Here is a 20,551-nt window from a genome sequence, read left to right on the forward strand (position 1 = left end):
TTGCAACCCCAGAAGAATGTTGTTGCTTGCTGAGTCACTGCAGTGGTGCTTATTTGGCCGTGTTAGCTAGTCTCTCCCCCCACATGGCAATACTTAAACGTACAAACAAATGGCCTTCATCAGCAGAAGTTGTGTATGGTATGGGGGATATAATTATTGCAGTGTCCCTATTAACAAAGGACAGTTATCGTCCCTTCAGCAGTTGGTACTTTCTCTGCTAGATGAAAAACAGCTTTTGCTTCTGAGAACCACCCAAAAAACAGAATTTAAGAAAAAGAGGGGACTTCAGCCTGTCACATGGTCAGTGTGCCCCAGCCAGAGCAATGGGTGCCATCAGCAATGGGTTATTGTTTTGGCGTATTGAGAAAGGGGGAGATTGTGACCCGGGAAGCTGAGTCATAGCAGTATTGTAGACAGTGAAAGTCTGTTATGGAAAATTCCAGGGCTAAGTTACTGGAGCAAAAGTGGAAGGAAATACTGTCTGGTTTCCGAACAGTTTTGTCTCCTTCCTCGTTATTATGAATTACTTATTGTTTGTAATTAATGTTTGTAGAGGACATCGTTTTCAGAACAGCAGAGGCTACCCAGCTCCCCCCGCAGGTCCTGGCTGGGGAAGTGATCTGCCTAGATAGTACCAGCAGTGGCAGTGAAGATGATGCTAAAGGAAAAAATAGCATTAAAGATGGTAAGTGACCAATTGCCTCGCCCTGGTCTTCTTCCAATATGCTGTTTGTTTAGCCACAAGTCTCTTGTTTTCATTTAGTCAGATGCTGCAGTAATGAATCGCTCTAGATTTTTGTAGGCCTATTGGTTTGCAAATATATGGCCAGTTCTGGGCTTGGAGTCCTAAACTGACATCTGTAACTTGGCATGTCAGGCACTCTTGTGAACTTTTGTTTGTTTTTACTTTATAAATGCACTTAATTTTGCTCAGTGCTTTCTTTTGAAGAATGCTTACAGGAGATGTGGTGTCATCTGCTGTGTAGAGAAGGAGCATCTATATTCAGATCTGGAACTGAATGTGGTTTTGTGTCCCTTGTCCCAGGTGGATCTAACCCGACTCCTTTATAACACTCGGGTAGAGTACTTTTGCGTGATTTCCTTGGTGGTCCTTAGACATTGTTTTAACAGACAAAGTGCATGTCTGGATTTGGGAATTAAGAGGACACATGGAGGAGAATGTAAAACGCTTACAGAAATTCTCATGTTCTATTTGGGTCAGCCCAAATTAACATTCTCGGAAACATGGGGAAACTCATGCTTTTATATGCTGGCCTGAGGGGCCTGATGTGTGCCTGTATTGTGCCTGCTGGCTCAGAACAGGTCATTAGGCCAGTGTGGAACTGCAAAAGTGGTAGCCGCGTTTTCCACATATGAGGCTTTCTCCATGCGAAATCCTGGCGTCAAGTTACCCTTTGCCCTTATTCTCTCCTGTTTTTGTTACTTTACAGAAGTGATTGAGCTGAGCTCAGGAGAGGATGATGCTCTCCAAATCGTGGACAGCAGTGACTCGGGCAATGAAGGGGAGGAGGATGGCAGCGAAGAAAGCAGTGGCTCTCATGTGAATGATGCCTTAAATCAGTCAGATGCTCTGGGGCAGGTCATTGTCAACATCAATCACCCACCAAATGAGGAGGACATTTTCCTGGCTCCCCAGCTTGCACATGCAGTAAAACCCCATCAGGTAGGGTTTGTTAGCCTTGAAAATGCAATGAATCCAGGCAAGCCTGCTTTCTAATCTCAGCAGGACTTCTTTGGTGAGGTTGGTGACCAGTCTGGTTGTGGCGATAGCTGTTGTAGACAGTCAAATGATAAGGAGAAGTTAAAGAAAGGCCAGGGCAATGCATAACTTTGGCTATTTTTATCATCTGATAACCAGAGTATTTAGCTCTTATTTCAAGAGCCCAAACTCATCTTCAATGACAAGATAAGAGAGATCAGAACGTACTGCTTGTTTCTGGCTATGCTTGTAACAAAATTCCTTCAGCTCTCAAAAGCAAAATATTTTATAACAATTAGAGCTCGTTGTGATGCCCAGTAAGTTTTTTACCTGAGTGTTCTGGTGATGTTCAGTGTGGCGATATCTGGCACAGACAGGAATGTTTTCCTTTGTATGTTTAGATTAATATTTTTAAAAGAAAACTGTATTTATAAACACACTAATCATCCCCAATACAGATTTCTCTGGCTAGAAATGGATTTTGTTTCATTGTTATATTCTGAAAAAGTTTTAGGAGTATTTAAAAATAATGACTTTGAGTCTTCCCTAGATTAGAATACTGTAGTGAACTTGAAACATCCCATTTATATTTTCATAGTTTATGCAGTCCTAATGTGCTTCCCACTCTGTAAATACATACCCATCTTGTTGTTTTCTCCCACTGTTCTAATACCTTTTCTACTTTTCTGTCTAGATTGGTGGGATCCGATTCCTGTATGACAACTTGGTCGAGTCCTTGGAGAGATTTAAAACCAGCAGTGGGTTTGGGTGTATTTTAGCACATAGCATGGGCCTGGGCAAGACCATACAGGTCATCTCTTTCTTGGATGTACTTTTTCGGCACACAGAGGCAAAGACTGTTCTTGCCATTGTACCTGTAAGTAGCTCATGTGAAGGGCTGGCTGAGAGACTTCCTTGCACTACTTCTTTCTTTGTGTAGAGGAGATTGATTAGTGTCTCATCTCACATCAAGCTCTATCCTACTCTTGCTCTTCTGCTTTTTTCATTCGCTGTCTCCCTGAGTTTGCGTGCTGTGGTCTGCTCATTCTGTCTGGGCCCAGCTGGGAGTCATTCCCTGTTCTAATTTTTATTCTTAAAATCTTGAGTGACTCAGCTGAGTTTTTAATCCTTCTATGGCTAACTTTTTCAGGTGAATACTCTCCAAAACTGGCTAGCAGAGTTCAACATGTGGCTCCCAGCACCTGAAAACCTTCCTGCTGATTATGACTCCAAAGAGGTCCAACCCCGCACCTTCAAAGTCCACATCCTGAATGACGAACATAAGTAGGTGCCAGTAAAAGTCGTTTTGAGCCCTTGGACTGTGTCCTATGGAACTGTTATCAGAATTGCTGTTGCAGCCAGTTTAGTTTGGGCTAATTCTGTGCCCTCGACTCCCAGATCTTTCCCACTCTGCATTTGTTGTTGATGCTGTCTTGAGAGGAGGATTTTGGTACCTGGGAGAGATTTACTGTCTCTTTCATTCAATATCTATATCTTGTACTTCCTTCTTACACGGTTGATGTGCCTTTCTGTTCTTCCATATATGCTGAGATCAGGAACCCAGTTCCAGAGACAGAGCTACTTCTGCAGAGAGGAGAAGTGCTGTGGTTTGTTTCTGGTGGTACACTGCTAGTCCTGTCAAAGTCCTGGCACTTGTAAGGCATGTGCCCCCTATACCACGTCTCTTCTGTTTTCAGTGTTGAGTTTTTTCCCCTGAGATTTTTCACAGAATTATGGATTCCTCTACCTGACAATGTGACTTTCTGTGAATTGTGTTTTCCTTGAGGAATTCTGGCAAGTTATACAAAGCCTCCTTGTTCAGAAGGCGGACATCGGTGATTGCAGTTACAGCCTGATGTGGAGTGTATTCTTGGCTTGTGGATCTCTGCTTTTTTGTGGCTCACTTGTCTTGCATGGATCAGGACACTATAGTGACCCTAGGGAACTCTCAGTTCATTGGCTATGTTCATGCACTTATCTGCTGAGGTCTTCACCTCTTGGGTGGAATGTACTTTGAATCTGCTGATGCAGCTCCAGCCATGTGTTTACTATTGGATGGGATCTGGCGTGCTCTGAGAGGATGGAGTGAGGACAGTGCGTTCATCTGAACCAGTTCTGAGCAGGCTAGCAGGGAAGGAATAATTGAGGGACACTAGTGATGGAAGAGACAACAAGCGATAAACCACTAGGCACTTACAACCATGTACGTTAGCAGCTCGTTCTGAAAATGTTTTTTGCAGAGGCAGTCTCCTCAACAGCTCTTTAAAAAGGATGCTCTCAAGTTTGATATGCTTTTGTACATGACAAACTTCTACAGCTCAATTCTGTAAGGATTTGTCATTCTCAACCCTGCTACCTGTAGCACATAAAAGGCTTTTTTCATTTCCTCTGTACCATGTTGTCTCCTAAAGAAACTTCATTGTATTCCTCTGTCCAGTTTGATGTGAGAAAGTGCTTTAATTAATTGAACAGGTCTTTTTTCTCAGCAGACTCCATTCCAGTGGTTCAACTGGAAACTGGAGAGAAAGTTTATAATTTATTTAGTTTGTTTGTTTGTTTTTCAGGACAACAGCTGCACGTGCAAAGGTGGTGAATGACTGGGTGATAGAGGGTGGTGTGCTGCTGATGGGATATGAGATGTACCGTCTCCTCTCACTGAAGAAGTCCTTTGCCACTGGCAGGAAGAAGAAAACAAAGAAACAAGCTGGCCCTGTCATTATTGACTTGGATGAGGAAGACCGGCAGCAAGAGCTTCTGAAAGGTGGGAGGCCAACCCGAGAGAGAGAGAGAGAGAGAGAGAGAGAGAGTGATCCTGTTGTCCAGCTGACTATCAACTCTGGCAGCACAGGGAGACAACCTATAACTTGCTTTTAGCATCCCTGATGTGATCAGACTTTGCTGGGCAGGATTGTGTCTTTGGAGACAGCAGGTTGTTGAGCTTTGAGTCTTTCATTTCTTGCAAGTAAGCGTGGAAGTCCGTACACCGAACTTGGGGTGTTGGCTGTGTGAGGTTTACCAGTCTGATCTGATGCAAGACACTGAACTTGATGCAATGCAGGTCATTGAGCAGAAATCAAGGGACAATCTGAGCAGTCATGTCTGGTCATTACCACATTATGCTAAATCAGAGCTAGTGTCTAGTCACATTTTATTTCCTGAATCAGCCTTGTTGTCTGCCACCCATGAATACTGCTTTTTTTGTCTTTCAGAGCTACCCTTCTTTTTCTTTTTGTGAAGTTGGTGACCATATGAATCCAGAACTTTGTCTTATACATCTCTAACTAACACTTAATGTTCCTTGTCCTCAGGGATTGAGAAAGCTTTGTCTCGCCCTGGCCCAGATGTGGTTATTTGTGATGAGGGACACCGAATAAAGAACTGCCATGCCAGCACTTCGCAGGCCCTGAAGAACATCCGCTCCCGCCGGCGGGTGGTACTGACTGGTTACCCACTCCAGAACAACCTCATTGAGTATTGGTGCATGGTAGACTTTGTCCGACCTGACTTTCTAGGCTCACGGCAGGAGTTCAGCAACATGTTTGAGCGCCCTATCCTGAATGGGCAGTGTATTGACAGCACCCCTCAAGATGTCCGTCTCATGAGGTATCGCAGTCATGTCCTGCATAGCCTGCTGGAAGGCTTTGTGCAGCGGTGAGTCCACAAGGAGTTCTCAATGGTGTAGTCCATGCAAACAGCTCCTTCATCCCAGATTAGCCTGCTAGTTTGCTGAGTTTATGCAGTACAGCTAATCACGCTGCCTTATAGAACCGTAGAATCATTTAGGTTGGAAAAGACCATTAAGATCATCGAGTCCAACCATTAATGTAACACTACCAATTCCACTGCTAAACCATGTCCCTAAGCACCACATCTACATGTCTTTTAAATACCTCCAGGGACGGTGATTCCACCACTTCCCTGGGCAGCCTGTTCCAATGCTTGCTAAACCTTTTGGTGAAGAAATTTTTCCTAATATCCAGTCTAAACCTCCCCTGGCTCAACTTGAGGCCATTTTCTCTCGTCCTATCGCTTGTTACTTGGGAAGAGAGATCAACACCCACCTCACTACAGCCTCCTTTCAGGTAGCTGTGGAGAGCAATAAGGGCTCCCCTCAGCCTCCTCTTCTCTAGACTAAACAGCCCCAGTTCCTGCAGCTGCTTCTCATAAGACTTGTTCTCTAGACCCTTCACCAGCTTCACTGCCCTTCTTTGGACACGCTCCAGCACCTCAATGTCCTTCTTGTAGTGAGGGGCCCAAAACTGAACATAGTACTTGAGGTGCAGCCTCACGAGTGTGGAGTCCAGGGGCACGATCACCTCCCTGCTCCTGCTGGCCACACCATTCCTGATACAAGCCAGGATGTTGTTGGCCTTCTTTGCCACCTGGGCACACTGCTGGCTCGTGTTCAGCCAGCTGTTGACCAGCACCCCCAAGTCCTTTTCTGCCAGGCAGCTTTCCAGCCACTCTTCCCCAAGCCTGTAGCGTTGCATGGGGTTGCTGTGACCAAAGTGCAGGACCCAGCACTTAGCCTTGTTGAATCTCGTACAGCTGGCCTCGGCCCATGGATCCAGCTTCTTAGGTATGAGTTTTAAACAGGTACCTTATCTGTCTTTGTGAGAGAATCTTAAGCTACATAGAAACCCACAGAGATTCTTAGGTTAGCAGCTCCATGTTTCTCTCAAAATCTCTGTCTTGTTCAATCTGTCAACTGCAAAATGGTCTTTATGGCTCTAATTTGCCTTGGGGGTGCAAGTAAAGTTGGGTTTGCTTTGGTACCACAGACTCTGATAATGGAGAACAACACCTCTAACTGCACCAGAGTGACCTCAGGTTTATGTTGATTTCTTAATAGTTAATTTAGAGGTGCACTTTCTGACGTTCTCTACCCAAGGATCTGAAAGTGTTTCATGAACCCTCAGTTACGAAAAGTGACAGTCTCCACCACTCTGGAAACAAATCAGCTTTGTGTCTCAGAGGAGGATTCTAAGATGCTGGACCGGTGATTTGGATGGAGTGTCTGTCATTGGCAGAGCTAAAAAGAGACCTTAGGTCTTATTTCTGTTTTTCAGCTGCCATGGAAAACAGGACTTCCATCACCCTCTTAACACTGTGACCTGTGCTAGAAGACTGTAACATCTGAGATCTCTGTAATTGTGCTTACAGTTTGTATTTGGCTGCAGGGAGAATATCTGGAAAGTGTTGTGCATTAGGGAAGTGTGCAACTAGAGGTCTGTCTTTCTGCAGCCACGTGGGCAAGAGATCAAAATCTTACTCTACAGGCAGCCACAGAGAGATCAGATCGGGAAATTCCCTTCCCGCTGTTTATCTCTCTCCATTTCCTCCACAGGCGAGGCCACAATGTGCTGAAGATTCAGCTCCCGTCTAAGGAAGAGCATGTGATTTTGGTACGGCTTTCAAAGATCCAGCGGGCCCTTTATATGGAGTTCATGAACCGGTTCCGAGATGCAGGCAACAGTGGCTGGCTGGGACTGAACCCACTCAAAGCTTTCTGTGTCTGTTGTAAGGTAGGTTTTGGCAGGAGCTGCAAAGAAATATTCTAGTATACAAGGGAAAGGTAGGAACATGAGTGAAAACAGTAGATAACTTCTCTCCCCAGAGTGCCCTGCAATGGCCCAGCGAAATTGTTATGCCCACTTCCAGAGCTGGGGTGCAGGGATGTTAAATGTCTTTTTCAAATTTGTGCAAGAAACCTGCAGCCATCAGCTGAACCAGTACTGGGCTGATACCGTAACCACTTACCTGCTGCAGTGCCAACAAGCAGCTTCCTCTGTGTTTGTGCTGTGTGGGGTGCACAGTGACCCTCTGTTTTGTTCTCAAGGAAAGAATTTGACAGTTTTCAAGTCAGGAGAGCCTTGGTTAAGACAGTTTATACCTTGTGTCATGGCAGAGTCATGTTTTCTGTTTTCACTGCCTTAATGCAGTCAGACTGGTTTTGGCTGCAGTGCCTTACAGTGCTATGTGGGGATCGTGAGGAGATATTGAACATATTAGTTCTTCACTTTGAATAGCTGTGGGGGCTTTCAGTCCACAACCACTGGCAAGCAGCAGGCCAGTGCAGGCCTCCTAACCACTTTCTTTTCTTTCCCCTTCAGATCTGGAACCATCCAGATGTGTTGTATGAAGCTCTGCAAAAGGAGAATCTGACAAACGAGCAGGATTTGGATGTGGATGACCTTGGCACAGCAAGTTCTAATTCCCGGTGCCAGCCTCAGGGAATTAAAGTCAAAACAGAGAGTAATGCTTTGGCATCACCAGCTGGAGAAGCTACCAATAGCAAGTTCCTCCAGAGCGTTGGCTTCAACCCTTTTCAAGAGAGAGCAAATCAGGTCATTACTTATGAGTGGGTGAGTACCACAGCTGGAAAACTCTTCATTTGGAGAGTTATGATAAACATAGGTTAGATACTTACACTGAAAGACAGTACCTCTTTTTGTTAGGGCAGTTTTTTGAAGTAGAGAAAAAAAAAAGACTCTTATTTAAGAGCTGGGCATTTCTCTTACATTTTCTCTACCACAGAGCATCTTGATAAGCATGTCTGTGTGCTGCTGGGTAGGGGTTTTGGGAGTCTTGAGAGGCGGGAGTGCAGGCAGCGCTCTTTTATAGCATTGTTTTCATCTGACCGAAAAAGCTGTGGACTTTGTTATTCTGAAAAAGGTATGAGGGTGGAGTTTAATCTAGATAAGATGATGGTAAACCTAGTGGGCTGGAGGAGAGGTCTTGCTATAGGGTAGAGACTCATGAGAGCTTAGGAGGATGCTCATCCATCCATCCTCCAAGAAGTTTGTTGTTTGGAGCTTCTGGAATGGGAGATAGCAGTAGTAGTTGGGAGTAACATTGTCACCTCGACCTGGCTGGATGTATATAAGATCTCTGCAATGACTTATTTCTCTCACCTTGAGACAGGATTGTTGAGCTAAACAGGGAATGAGAAACTCCACCTGTAACAGTCTCCTGTTTCTCGGTAGGCCAAAGACATCCTGTGTGACTACCAGACGGGGGTCTTGGAGAACTCGCCCAAGATGGTGTTACTGTTCCACCTAATTGAGGAAAGCGTGAAGCTTGGAGACAAGATCTTGGTCTTCAGGTAAGCAAAGTATCAACAGCTGATCCTACAGTCACTAAATGCTGAAGTGGTTGGACCCCTCCTGGTACAAGGAAGTTGTTACATGGAGTGAATGGTGTGGCAGTTCCTCTTTTCTCCTTTGTTGTGTGAGATCCTGTTTTTCCTCTGTGGATTTTATACTTCTGCCACTATGAAGTTTACTAGTGAGAGGTGTGCTGCTACAGACAGGGTTTGACAACCATCAGTGCTGTCATGGTTGGGGAAGAGTTCTGATACTTCACTTTTGCTGCTGTGGGGGCTTTCTCCTGAACAGAGATCTTGGTTTTGCAGCCAGAGCTTGTCCACCTTATCTGTCATTGAAGAGTTTTTGGCAAAGAGACCAATGCCAAATCCTCCAGGCTCAGATGGAGCAGTTCACAACTGGGTCCGAAACATCAGCTACTACAGTGAGTACAGCCAGTCTTCCTCTCTTTTGGTGTGACACTGTTTGATCCTCTGTGATGGACTAATTCCTGAAAGTCACCCACTATCTTCTTGTAGTTGTCCCTGCATGTGAGAATGCTCTTCTGAAGCATTATTCTGATTAATTCTTTTTCAAGTTGTTCCTACTTTGGTTGCTTGGGAAGACAGTGTCAGATGGATAGCAACTGACTGATCCTCTTTTTGACATCTTACTTGGATGTCAGACATCTTTAACATCTCACTTACACACTAGTGCTTTTTTAAGTTGTAAAAGATACTTTTTACTTCCTGTTTGGCTATTTTCTAAATCTTGCTTCCCAAACCAGAGTCACTGTGGAATGCTTTCACTATCTCGGGGCTGTGAATTCCTCCTCCCCTCTTCCCCAGCTTTAAATCTTGTTCTGGCATGGGGTGTTGCTTTGTCTGGCTATTTTACAGGCCAGGACTGAGAGGAGCAGTGGATACGCTGTTCCTGATTTTTGCAGCGCTGCCAGAAGCAAGCTGCTGTCCAGGAGCAGAGACATGATACCTCCCTGCACTCCTTTAGACCAGTACTCTCTGTGCTCAGATCCAGTCTGTGGGGTCTTGCCAAATGCTTTCGCACTTTTCCTTTCTCTTGGTTTCTCAAGCTGCCAGCATACATGGGGCCTTTGTGCCTGCTGCTCTTGCTTACTGTCTGTCTTGCCTAATATGGAGCCTTAATGGGCTATGCGTGTTGTAGCACTCCCAGTCTTGGCCTTGCCAGGCTTGAGTAATGTTTTGCTTGATCTTTCAGTTGAACAAATCACAGCCTGGCTGGCTGCATTGCACCTGCTTGGCTGCGCAAATTAGAAGTACAGTGTGGTCCACTTGAAGTCCTGGAGTACATGACTTGAGGAAGACCTAGAATTGGTTGTGAACCAGTGCCAAAGCTCAGTGTTTGGGAGGTGGTTTTGTTCTGATGGGATTCCTCGAAACATACAGAGCTTTTAGATGTGTCCTTAATTTCATTCTCAGGACTGGATGGCAGCATCTCTGCCTCAGAGAGGGAACGACTGATTAACCAGTTCAATGACCCCAGCAACACCTCTGTTTGGCTGTTTCTTTTGTCTACACGGTAAGTTGGTTGGAGTGGAAGGGCGCAGTGGAGGACTTGCGCTGATGCTCTGTGTATATGCATATATGGGTTTTCAGTTCTTAACTTCCTTCGTGACATGCTCTCGGGAGTCTATGGGATGATAGTGCCATCTGCTTCTGAATTCCCTAGGGGCGCAGAATTTTAGCCTTAGTCCTTTCCAACAGCTTAACAATGGTCTCGGAAACCAAACATGGGTTTGAAGTTGCCTGTATGACTGGAGGGGACTTTCCATAGACACCTTATGGACTCTTGCCTGTGATGTCTGTCCTGCCTAGAAGCTTTGAAAATTAGCCAAGGTAGCAATTTGAAATTTGCCTTTATCTTCCAGTGCTGGGTGTTTGGGTGTCAACCTCATTGGAGCAAACAGAGTGGTGGTGTTTGACGCTTCTTGGAACCCGTGCCATGACGCTCAGGCCGTGTGCCGAGTGTACCGCTACGGGCAGAAGAAGCCATGCCACATATACAGACTGGTTTCTGATTACACCCTTGAGAAGAAGATCTATGACCGTCAGATCTCCAAGCAGGGCATGTCAGGTAAGTGTGGATGGATGTGGCACTCCACTTCTGGCTTTCACTCCTGCTAGCTCCTTAAAGTCCTGTTTCTGTGGTTTTCATAACTTCTTTTTTTAAAGTTGAAAGCCAGACAGCCAAAGAAGTGACAGAGACACTACCCTAGGGCTATCTTTGATGTTTATGAGCTGGCAGTGACATGAGACCCTGTAAGAAATTCATAGCAGAGCAGTAGGGGTTGTAGAGCCAGCATCCTGCAGCAGAGTTGTGCTACCAGTCCAGTTCAGTGCCATTTACCTTCCCTGCTACTCTCCTGGCTGCTACAAGAGACTGGAGACTTGGGGGGTGGTCATCCTGTTTTCCCCTGTGCCTGGGCATTACTTGTCTTAAACTGGGACTTACTTATTAAATAGCTCTGTACCTCCGTTTCTTCAGCAGCAAGGGAGGGAAAATAGCAAAATTAAAATATGTATTCATACCTTTGACTGATAGTGCTTGCTTAGGAGCCAAGAATAATTAATTAATTCCTTCCCTTGTACCAAAAGTACCTTTTGTGCTGGCTTGTGCCAGCTGTCGAGCTGCTCGTGTAGACAATCAATGCAGCTGAGGGTTATGGTGACCCAGAAAGAGTTCTGCTGTCTGTGTTCTTCTCTGTATCGAAACCCAACTTCTGAGGCAACAGTGCAGTGTGATCGGCTCAGTGTGCTGTCTTGCACTCGAGGTGGAGTCCCCTGGAAGCTAGCCTGGCTCCCAGGAGAGTTCTGGATATAGATGTTTTCTCCACATGCTCCCTTTTGCCCTGTGTGCAGGAAGCAACATCCAAGGAAAACTTTCAGGCTCTTGTGAGGGAGGGGTCATGGCTGCTTTTCTGAGCTTTCAACTCAACATGGTTCTGTAAATTTCAGCACCTGGTTATGAACTTGAGCGTTTTTGTGGGAGGGCACGTGCTGATGTGGCTGCAGTTCTGTCCCAGGGCTTGTATGTTTTCAGCCTTTTGTTGTGAGATGGGACACCATCCGTAATTAGCTTTGTGTTCCTGCACGCCAGGAGCTCAGTGACCTGCACTGCATTGCTGTGCAGTCTGGAGCACAAGCCTGGCTTAGTCAAACAAGGTCATCTCTGAACATGGCTGATGATTTTTATCCCTGCCCTGACATTTACAGAACACTTCTGAGGATCGTGCAGATTGCAAGAAGGGAGCTCTATTAGGACAGGAGAGTAGAAAGGGCAGCAGGCAGGAGTACCGATCTGTTCCCTACTCTGCTCATTCCATTCCCTCTTTTTTCCAGATCGGGTGGTGGATGATCTGAACCCAGTGCTGAACTTCACCCGACGCGAGGTGGAGAACCTGCTGCATTTTGTGGAGGAGGAATCCAACCCTGCTCAGCTCTCCCTCAATCCAAGCAAGATGAAAGAGTCTGTTCTACAATTAGCCTGTCTCAAGTATCCTCACCTCATCACCAAGGTAAGATCAACCTGATTCCTTGCTGGCATGGCACTGCACAGGCAAGAGTAGGTCTGGAGGAGTCTGGCTGTGTGATGGGGACATGGTGGCAAAAAGGACACATCTGTGTGCTGGTGGGAATAGGTAAAAAGTTCTCTAGAGAGGGCCCTAAGAGCCCTGCCCTTCCCTGTAATATCTTGTACACCTTTAGAGCCACCTCTGTCCTGGACAGGTTTGAGGGCAGGCCGTACAGCACCCCTTTCTTCAACTTGGTGCTGTGCCAGGAAGGTGGCAGTGGCATATCACAGCTTGCTGCCTGTTCTCTTCCTGGGGTGGCTTTAAAACAAAGCTGGGACAGCCAGAGTTTCACTGGTAGTGTGGTGCTGCAGAGTGGGCCTGTGGCTGGGTGGTGTGGGGCTCTGGTGGCTTTGTGACCTCAGGGCAGGCTCCGTGCTTGCGCACATGGTAAGCGATGGCCTTGGCTGGGCAGGCTTAGAGGTGGTAAGCGATTGCTTAGCTCGCTCTTCAAGCTGAGCCTTGGTCACATCCACAGCGTTGCCCCGCACACGCTTCGCCATGACCAGCTCTGCCTCCCAACTCCCCACTTCCCTGCTCCAGCCTGGGACAGAGACAGCGCTGATGCAGGGACCGGGTGGCAGCCGTTTGGGGCATGCTGGTTCCCTCTCGTGGTGTGTCAGTGTCAAAACCTCGCTGCTGTGGGGTTGCAGGAGCCTTTTCAGCATGAGTCACTGCTGATCGACCGGAAGGAGCACAAGCTGACCAAGGCAGAAAAGAAAGCAGCGAAGAAGAGCTATGAGGAGGAAAAGCGAGCATCCGTCCCCTACACCCGGCCGTCCTACGCACAGTATTACCCAGCCAGTGACCAGAGTCTGACGAGCATCCCTGCCTTTAGCCAGAGGAACTGGTGAGTACCTGCCTCTTCCCCTTCTTCCTGTGCTGTAGACATGAAATGAGGGGGCAGAACACTCTTAGCCCTGTCAGTGGGGGCACTACACTTTCACCCCTCCTCTCTTACTAGGCGACCAACCCTCAAGGGTGAGGACAAGCCGGTGGCAAGCGTCCGCCCAGTTCAGTCCACCCCCATTCCTATGATGCCCCGGCATGTCCCCATGGGTAGTGCAGGATCAGCCTCAAGTTCCAACCCTGCTATCAACTTCCCCATCAACTACCTACAGCGAGCCGGTGTGCTTGTGCAGAAGATTGTCACCACCACAGGTGAGTTGCTGATGCTCACAGTGAGTTGAGTTGTGATGCCCACAGTGAACTGAGGAGCAGGGCGAGTTGTGGATGCCCACGTGGGCTGGGGGCAGATGGACATCAGAGCAACGGATACTGCCTCTCTGCATTTGAGTGCTTCCCCTGTACCTGGAGGACTTTACCTGCAGATGTGCAAGGGGCATGGGCTTGGCGGGTTGTTGGGAGTGAACTCCCCATGAGAGGGCCTGCAATACTGTTGCTGGTTGTCCTTCTTGGGATAACGGAGATGCTGTGCCAGAGCTGTGTGGCTTTTGCTTCCTTGGAGCCTCTGCTGCCTGCCAGTGCTGCTCAGAAATAAACCCAGGGCTTGCTTCTAGCGCAACGCGTAGGAGAGACAGCTGCACTGCGAAGGGGCTTGGTGGTGCACCTCTCCGCTCCTGACTGTGGCTGCCGTGCAATTTCACAGACACTGTTCTGTTTCTTCCCCCCCTGCCAGATATTGTGATTCCGGGTACAAACACATCCACTGATGTACAGGCAAGAATCAGTGCTGGTGAGAGCATCCACATCATCCGAGGGACGAAAGGTAAGTCTCTTTGTCTCAGCAAGACCTGTGGATAGAGTCCTAGCCAATGCTAGGATGTAGAAGGGATACAGAAAAGGATGTAGGAGCATGAGTGGGTCCCTTGAGAGGAAAAGAAACAAGAAGGGGAGGAGATCTGGACTTTGCAATGGCTCTGTTGCAGCCCATGCTTTGGGTGTGCTGTCGTGGCTGATGCTTCAGGGCTATTGCAGCTGTGGCTGCTCCTGCCTCTGAGAGGAGCTGTTGGACTTTGTGGCTGGGTGTCTCATTGTCACAACACCCACTGCATGTATTGGGGCAGCCAAACACTTCCCAGTGCTCCCAAAGCAAACTTAGCCCCAAGCATGAAGTTCTCCATCTCCCACCGGCAGCACAGCACATTGAGAGGTGGTGACCTCCAACCCGGGAAAGCTGAAAGGGTGGAAGTGAGGAGTGAGGAAGGGGCAGAAGGCCCCCCCACTGATCTCCCTGCATGATCTGTGGGCTGGCCTGGTGCAGTGCTGCTGTCCTGTTCCTGCCTGGGCAGCCTTGTGGGCTTGTGGATCCAGGGTCCTAAGCTGAGACCAGAAACTGTGAATGAAGTTGTTCTGCCTCTGTTCCAGGGACGTACATCCGGACCAGTGACGGGCGGATTTTTGCTATCCGGACCACTGGGAAGCCAAAGGGCAATGAAGACTGTCGGACTGCTGCCTCAGGTAGGGCCTTGGAACCACTGTGAGGGGCTTGCTCACATGCTTTCCTACCCAAGTGTCTCAAGCAGTGTTCCCTGGCCACCTTCCGTCATGCCTGTGTTCAGAGCCTGACCCCACAATCTCCCTATGATATCCCCATCTTCCTTTCCACTGTTGCCTCTTGGCCCCTGGGGTTTTCCTCCAGGGTTGTCTTTCTCATTTGCTCCATCTCCTTGTTTCCAGGCTCCCAGAGCTCTTCACTGGAGTCCACAAGCAATGGCAGACACAGTGCCTCATCACCACAGCTCCCCAGCGCAGAGGAGCTCACTCGGCCCATATCCCCCGACAGCCCCGAGATCATCAGCGAGCTGCAGCAGTACGCGGAGGCAGCGGCTGCCCGGGAGTCCCGGCACAGCTCTCCCAGCACCAACGCAGCACAAAGCCACCCAGCCCGCATGGACAACGCGCCCGGCTTAGCACCCCGAGGAGCCGAGCAGCGTGTGGGGATTCACTGCATGGCTCCCTCCGTGTCTTCAGCCCTGCCTGCCACCAGCCAGCACCTCGACGCCCACTCGGTGCTGGACTTACGGGGCAACAAGCGCAAGTCAACCTCACCATCGGCTCCAGAGGAGCAAGCCCGCAGGCAGCAGAAGAAGCGCCAGTTGCCATCGTCTGTGCAGCCGTACGAACACGGGTACCCCGTCTCTGGTGGGTTCGCCATGCCTCCTGTCTCTTTAAACCACAACCTAACCCATCCATTTGCCTCCCAGCCAGGAAACTCCTTGTACATGGGCACTGGCTCCTCTTATTACCAGCTGCCCAATTTACTCCCAGACCCTCATCTGGTGTTCCCTGTGACTACTGACCCTCTGCTGACAGCCGGCACCGCCAGCTCTTCTGCTGCTACCTCAGCCACCGCCAGCGTCCCCTCATTCATGCTAAACCCTTCTCTGACGGGGGTGCTGCCCAATTACTCGCTTCCCTTCACGCAGTCACTCCTGCCCGAGCCCAGGATGTTTGCTCCTTTCCCAGCCCCCGTCTTGCCTAGCAGCCTTCCCAGGAGCATGGCATCTGCCTACCCTGGCTACGTGTCCCCTCACTCGGGCTACCCGGCCGGGGGCCTCCTTCGGTCCCAGGTGCCTCAGTTTGAACCCCAGGAGGTCCCAGAGGTGGGATGCAGCTCTAATGACGAGGACAAAGACGACGATGTTATAGAGATCACAGGGAAATAATGGGCCCAGCCCCTGCTCGGTCTCAGCTCCGCCAGGAGGCAAAAGTTGCAGGACCTTTTTGGGAGTCAGGATTTCCCCTCTGGGCCACGGCAGCGGGTGGAGAAGGATGCGAAGGGTGTGGCGTGGGGGTTGTTTTGTTCTTTTCGTTTTGTTTTGTTGTTTTTTAGCTGTCAAGGATCTGAATTGTATTAGGGGCTGGGAGGTGGGAGGGGGATAGAGTGGACCTGCGAGGGCCTGTGGAGCAAGAGCCAGGGGAGGAGGGAAGCAGCAATGCAAACCATAGGAGTGCCTCCCTCCCATGCTCTGTCTGTCTGTCTGTCTCTGTTCTCTGTCTTGTCTGGAAGGGGGAGGCTTGGTGTTGCGAGTCACTGCCCTTCTCAGGCCTGGGGGCACCGGCTTGACCGCTGGCAGGGCCAAGCTCCCCCTCACACGAACTGCCTTATCTGTGAACTGCTCTCATTCCGGGAGGCGTGGGCTGGGGGGGCGACTCCAGCAGAGCTTGGGGACAAAGGGTTTTTACCGGGGAGGGACTGGGGGGACTTCTATGTCATGTGTGTTGGGGATGGGGATTGATGTAAAAAAAAAAAAAAAAAAAAAAAAAGGAAAAAAAAAAAGGGAAAAAACACCCCACAAACAATTTGTCATCCTCTTCAAACTCACGTGAAACTAGTGTGAGGGCTCCAGGCAGGCTCCTGCCGCAGCAAGGAGGGCAGGGCTCTGGCGGGGTCTCCCCCCGGCCGTCCTGGAGGGTCCCGTCCAAGGTAGGTTGGTCTTGTGGTTCTGTTGCCATCTCTGTGTGCCAGAGGAGTGGAGCAATCCTAGACATCTCGGTGGCCATCAGAGGGGAATCCTGGTGACGTCCCCAGCTCCATGGCCCTGCCAGGCTGTGTGAAGGCCATGTCTCACCCCACCGTGGCCCACCAGATCCGGGGGTAGGTGGGCTCGCTGCTGCTTCTGCACTGCGCCAGGCAGTGGAGAAGGTTGGGAGTGGACACTGGACCCAGTGCCGGTTGCTGATGAATATGTGATTGGAGCGACTTCCCCCTGCACAGAATCTCTACATTAATTTATTTCATGAGGGCATAATATTTATTGTTTGGGGGACACACTCTTTCTACTTTTAAATTAATTTCCGTATTAAAAAAAAAATAAAATGCTAGCCTCCATCATGCAGTGGTTACTCCTTGGGTTGTCTGTGTGGGGAGAAGCAGGCAGTTGACCAAAGCGTAGCCTGGAAGCAGGGCCGGCTGCGGAGGTTGCCTGTAGCTGACCCGCATCGTGTTGGCTGGATGTGCCCCATCGGGGCATCGTGCCAGAGCAGGGAGGAGCTGCTCCGGGTGTTCTGCAGCAGCCGGAGGGAGGACGGAGTCCTCTTGTCGTGGTGGGGCAGGTGGAGGAGCACATGTGGAAGCCTCCTGTGCTCATTCCCAGTGAGGAGGAGGGCTGTGAGGTGTGCGGGGTTGGGAAGGCAGAGCTCCTGCTGGGGAAGCGCCTTTCCCCACGCAGGGAATGGCACTCGGCTGTGCAGAGGCTGGCCCTAGCCCCGACAGCGGACACGCTGGCTGCTCGCCTCGGTGCCCGGGCTCCTGAGGAGAGGCTGGGCTCAGTGAGTGTGGCTGTGTGTGTGAACGCGGTAGGATGGAGACCTGAAATCCAGGAACCTCCATGTCACGTCTGGGTGTCACCAGGCAGGAGATGTGCTTGCCTGCGTGGGATGTCCCCGGAGCGCGGCTGAGACTTTGGAGCTGTGGTAGCTTATAGGGGGGCTTCTTTGGCTGGGGAGGCTGCGTTTGCTGGTGTTTGCTGGGACCAACTGGGTGTAGGAAAGGGCAGGATGCCCTGGCATCCTCCATCAAAGGGGTGCTGGAAGATGGGGACCTCCCTTCCTGAGAGAGATAGAGAGAGAGAGGGGTGTGTGTGCACGCGTGTGTTATGAAAACATAATAAAAAATGTTATGGGGCTTTCCTAGTGTCTTTCTCTGTTTAATGGACATTGTCTGTCAAACATAACCACACCGTTCATAGAAGCCTTAGATCAACAATTTAGCTATGCAAATTATTTTAATTATTTTTTTTAAAAAAACAAACATTAAAATAGTGCTTTCTTCTTTAACATATCCTAGGAGTTGAAAACCGAGGGGTTCTGAGCAAACTGCTGGACAACTTGTCTTTGGATGCACCATGGAAATAAAAATCAAAACCCCCCACAAAAGTAACAAAGCAAATTAACTGATGGTGTTCATGCAAGTTTCTCCAAAGACTTGACAGTGCTGCGTCTGTGAGTCATGCCCTCCTGTGCTCTGTGTGTCCACCTCGTGCACGACCCTGTGCCGCTGATTGTATGACGAGCTTGCCCAGATGTCCATTGCATCTCTGTGAGGCTGTCAGTTTTCCGGTGGATTTGGGGGAATGGACCTAGGCAAGGGCTTTCCTTGAGAGTAGCGAGCGTTGAGACCCGTGGGGGAGGCTGGGGCGTGAGCAGACCCTGGCCAGAGCCCTGCTGTAGCCCCGGCCCTCGCTGATGGTGCTCAGGGTAGTGGGGTTCGTCCGAGGGACCCTCGCGAGGCCCCTCGGAATGGGGCGTTCCCATGGCTCTGTGCTGGCACAAGGTGTGAAGATTCGGCTGGGGGTGGTTGGCACCGCGGCTCTGGATGCAGTACCTGTGACTGCACGCTGTTTTCTCTGCTCCTTGCCTCTGCAGGAGAGCACCCAGGGCTTCCTGAGCAGGCCCTGGCACATCCCTGTGCTGCTGTCTGGTGTCCTCCCGGGGTTCCCAGGCATAGCCCAAGCCCTGTGCCCGTAGGAGCTGGAGGCAACTGGCACTTGGCATGCGCTTTGTGCCACGACCTCGCCACTAACCTCCGGCACCAGGGCGAGGTGTGAGGGCTCTACCGGCTCCTGCACGGCCGCGGTGGCTTGGAGACCCCTCTCCGCCCTCCTGTGCCCTGGCTGCCCCCGGCTGTGACCTGCTGATGAGGGTCTTCCTTGCTGGCAGGCACCCATGCGTCCGGGTGGCTGCAGCACGGTGTGGCACCTCTCTGCCCCACGTACCAGCCCTGAGCACCCCTGTAGCAAGGAGCCGAGTCCCCTGGGCCCCCTCTGAGCCTTGGCAGCGGCTGGGGCTGCTCCGAGGCACCCGCTGGCTGCGGCGCTGTGGAAAGATTTCCTCCAGCCCACAGAAGCCGTGAGGGCATGTGGGTTATCCGGGGGCTTTCCAAGCTGGGGGACCTCTCTGAGCCCTAAAACTCCTCTCCTGTGGGACTCCCTCTCCCCCTCATCTGCCTTCCCCAGACTGCTCTCTTCTGCAGCACGTGGTTCGGCTGCCGGGGGTCCCGTCTCGGTTTTCCTGAGCCTGGAACAGGGGCTTTCACTGCACGGGTTAAATTTTTCTTTTCCTGCTGAATTTCTGTCTCCAAGTGACAGGACGGAAGCAGCTGCCAGGGCTGCGGGTGACACTGAGGACAGCAGGGCAGGACACTCTGCTGAGGTTTTTGGACACTAAGAAAGATTTCTGAGCCCAGCCCCGAGGCCGGGTCAGAGCCGCAGGAGCCTCGGGGGCGGCCAGCTGCCCTCCGCATCGGCACCCAGCCCTCAGCCCTGCCCTGCGGTGGGAGCTTTCTGCTCCTGGGGACAGTCGGGCGAAGGCTGGGTACCGCTGCAGGACGCGATGCCACGGGGAGGACTGGGGCTGCTGTATGCCCCGGGTCGCGGTGGTCTTGTTGCCCTCCTGCTGGCGCAGCTCTCGGGGCGTTGTGGTCCTGGCCCATGGTGGGCAGGATCCCATCCGCTGCGCGTTGGCCCCTGGAGCGCCGGGGAGGTTGGTGGGGTGGATGCAGGCACTCACAGAAAGTAGATATTCTGGCAAGCGAAGGATGGGATTTCCACGGGGGCTTCGCTAGAAACAGTGTGTGGTTTGGCTTCATGATGTCGGCAAATGGCTGAATGCAAGAGAATTGGTGTTGGTTTGTGGCTGGCTTCCAGGCCAGAAGCGACAAGTACAGCACACACCTTCACAGCGGGTGTTTCTTGCCACTCTGGGATGAGTTTTGTAAATCCAGTCTTGGAGGGACAGGGGGAGGGCTGGGGTGGGGGGCAGCGGTTAACAGGGGAACGTAGTCCGGCTAGCTTACAGTGGGGCTGGTGGCTCCTGGCACTCGAGTCGAGCGAGCGCTCCCTTCGAAGGGCGACGGTGCGAGGGAGGGAGAGCACCCTCCGCCGCGGCTCCCGCCCTGGGGGGCACCCGGCGCGGGGCTGGACTCCCCGGCACATCCACGGGAGCCTGGAGCAACCCATCGCCCGGTCTCATTTTGGGTTTTCTCTTGGTTTGGGTTTTTGTTTTTCCTTTTTTTTTTTTTTAAGTTCCCTTTTCTTTTATATTGCCGCCTTAGTTTGTGGCCTGTCTTTTTGTGGTTGGAAAGAGGAGTATCGCTAGAAGGGTGGGTCGGTCGGTTGGCCCCGCGCGTGATCATGTGCTTCCCTCTTCTCTCTGTCGAACGGGATGTGCTCGCCT

At 50.5% G+C, this 20,551-nt stretch overlaps 1 protein-coding gene across 5 annotated transcripts in view; it reads left to right on the forward strand.

Moving 5' to 3' along the window:
- RAD54L2 (RAD54 like 2) overlaps positions 1–20,104 on the forward strand; it is a 72,995-nt gene extending 52,891 nt beyond the window's left edge. For 4 of the 5 annotated variants that reach the window (XM_075433117.1, XM_075433116.1, XM_075433118.1 and 1 more), the window contains 18 exons: positions 554–685; positions 1,452–1,684; positions 2,415–2,597; positions 2,871–3,004; positions 4,285–4,481; positions 5,029–5,371; positions 7,068–7,245; positions 7,834–8,085; positions 8,707–8,825; positions 9,135–9,250; positions 10,263–10,362; positions 10,712–10,917; positions 12,183–12,358; positions 13,066–13,262; positions 13,377–13,573; positions 14,052–14,141; positions 14,741–14,833; positions 15,053–16,555. In XM_075433117.1, the coding sequence (XP_075289232.1) occupies positions 554–685; positions 1,452–1,684; positions 2,415–2,597; positions 2,871–3,004; positions 4,285–4,481; positions 5,029–5,371; positions 7,068–7,245; positions 7,834–8,085; positions 8,707–8,825; positions 9,135–9,250; positions 10,263–10,362; positions 10,712–10,917; positions 12,183–12,358; positions 13,066–13,262; positions 13,377–13,573; positions 14,052–14,141; positions 14,741–14,833; positions 15,053–16,041 (3,935 nt within the window). In that variant the 3' untranslated portion in view covers positions 16,042–16,555. Of the gene's footprint in view, positions 1–553; positions 686–1,451; positions 1,685–2,414; positions 2,598–2,870; positions 3,005–4,284; positions 4,482–5,028; positions 5,372–7,067; positions 7,246–7,833; positions 8,086–8,706; positions 8,826–9,134; positions 9,251–10,262; positions 10,363–10,711; positions 10,918–12,182; positions 12,359–13,065; positions 13,263–13,376; positions 13,574–14,051; positions 14,142–14,740; positions 14,834–15,052; positions 16,556–18,164 lie in introns of those variants that run through there. The other variant, XM_075433121.1, reaches the window with a different exon arrangement.
- Positions 20,105–20,551: the final 447 nt, after the last annotated feature.

Source organism: Opisthocomus hoazin, chromosome 11, assembly GCF_030867145.1.
Source record: "Opisthocomus hoazin isolate bOpiHoa1 chromosome 11, bOpiHoa1.hap1, whole genome shotgun sequence".
Classification (NCBI taxonomy): Eukaryota; Metazoa; Chordata; class Aves; order Opisthocomiformes; family Opisthocomidae; genus Opisthocomus; species Opisthocomus hoazin.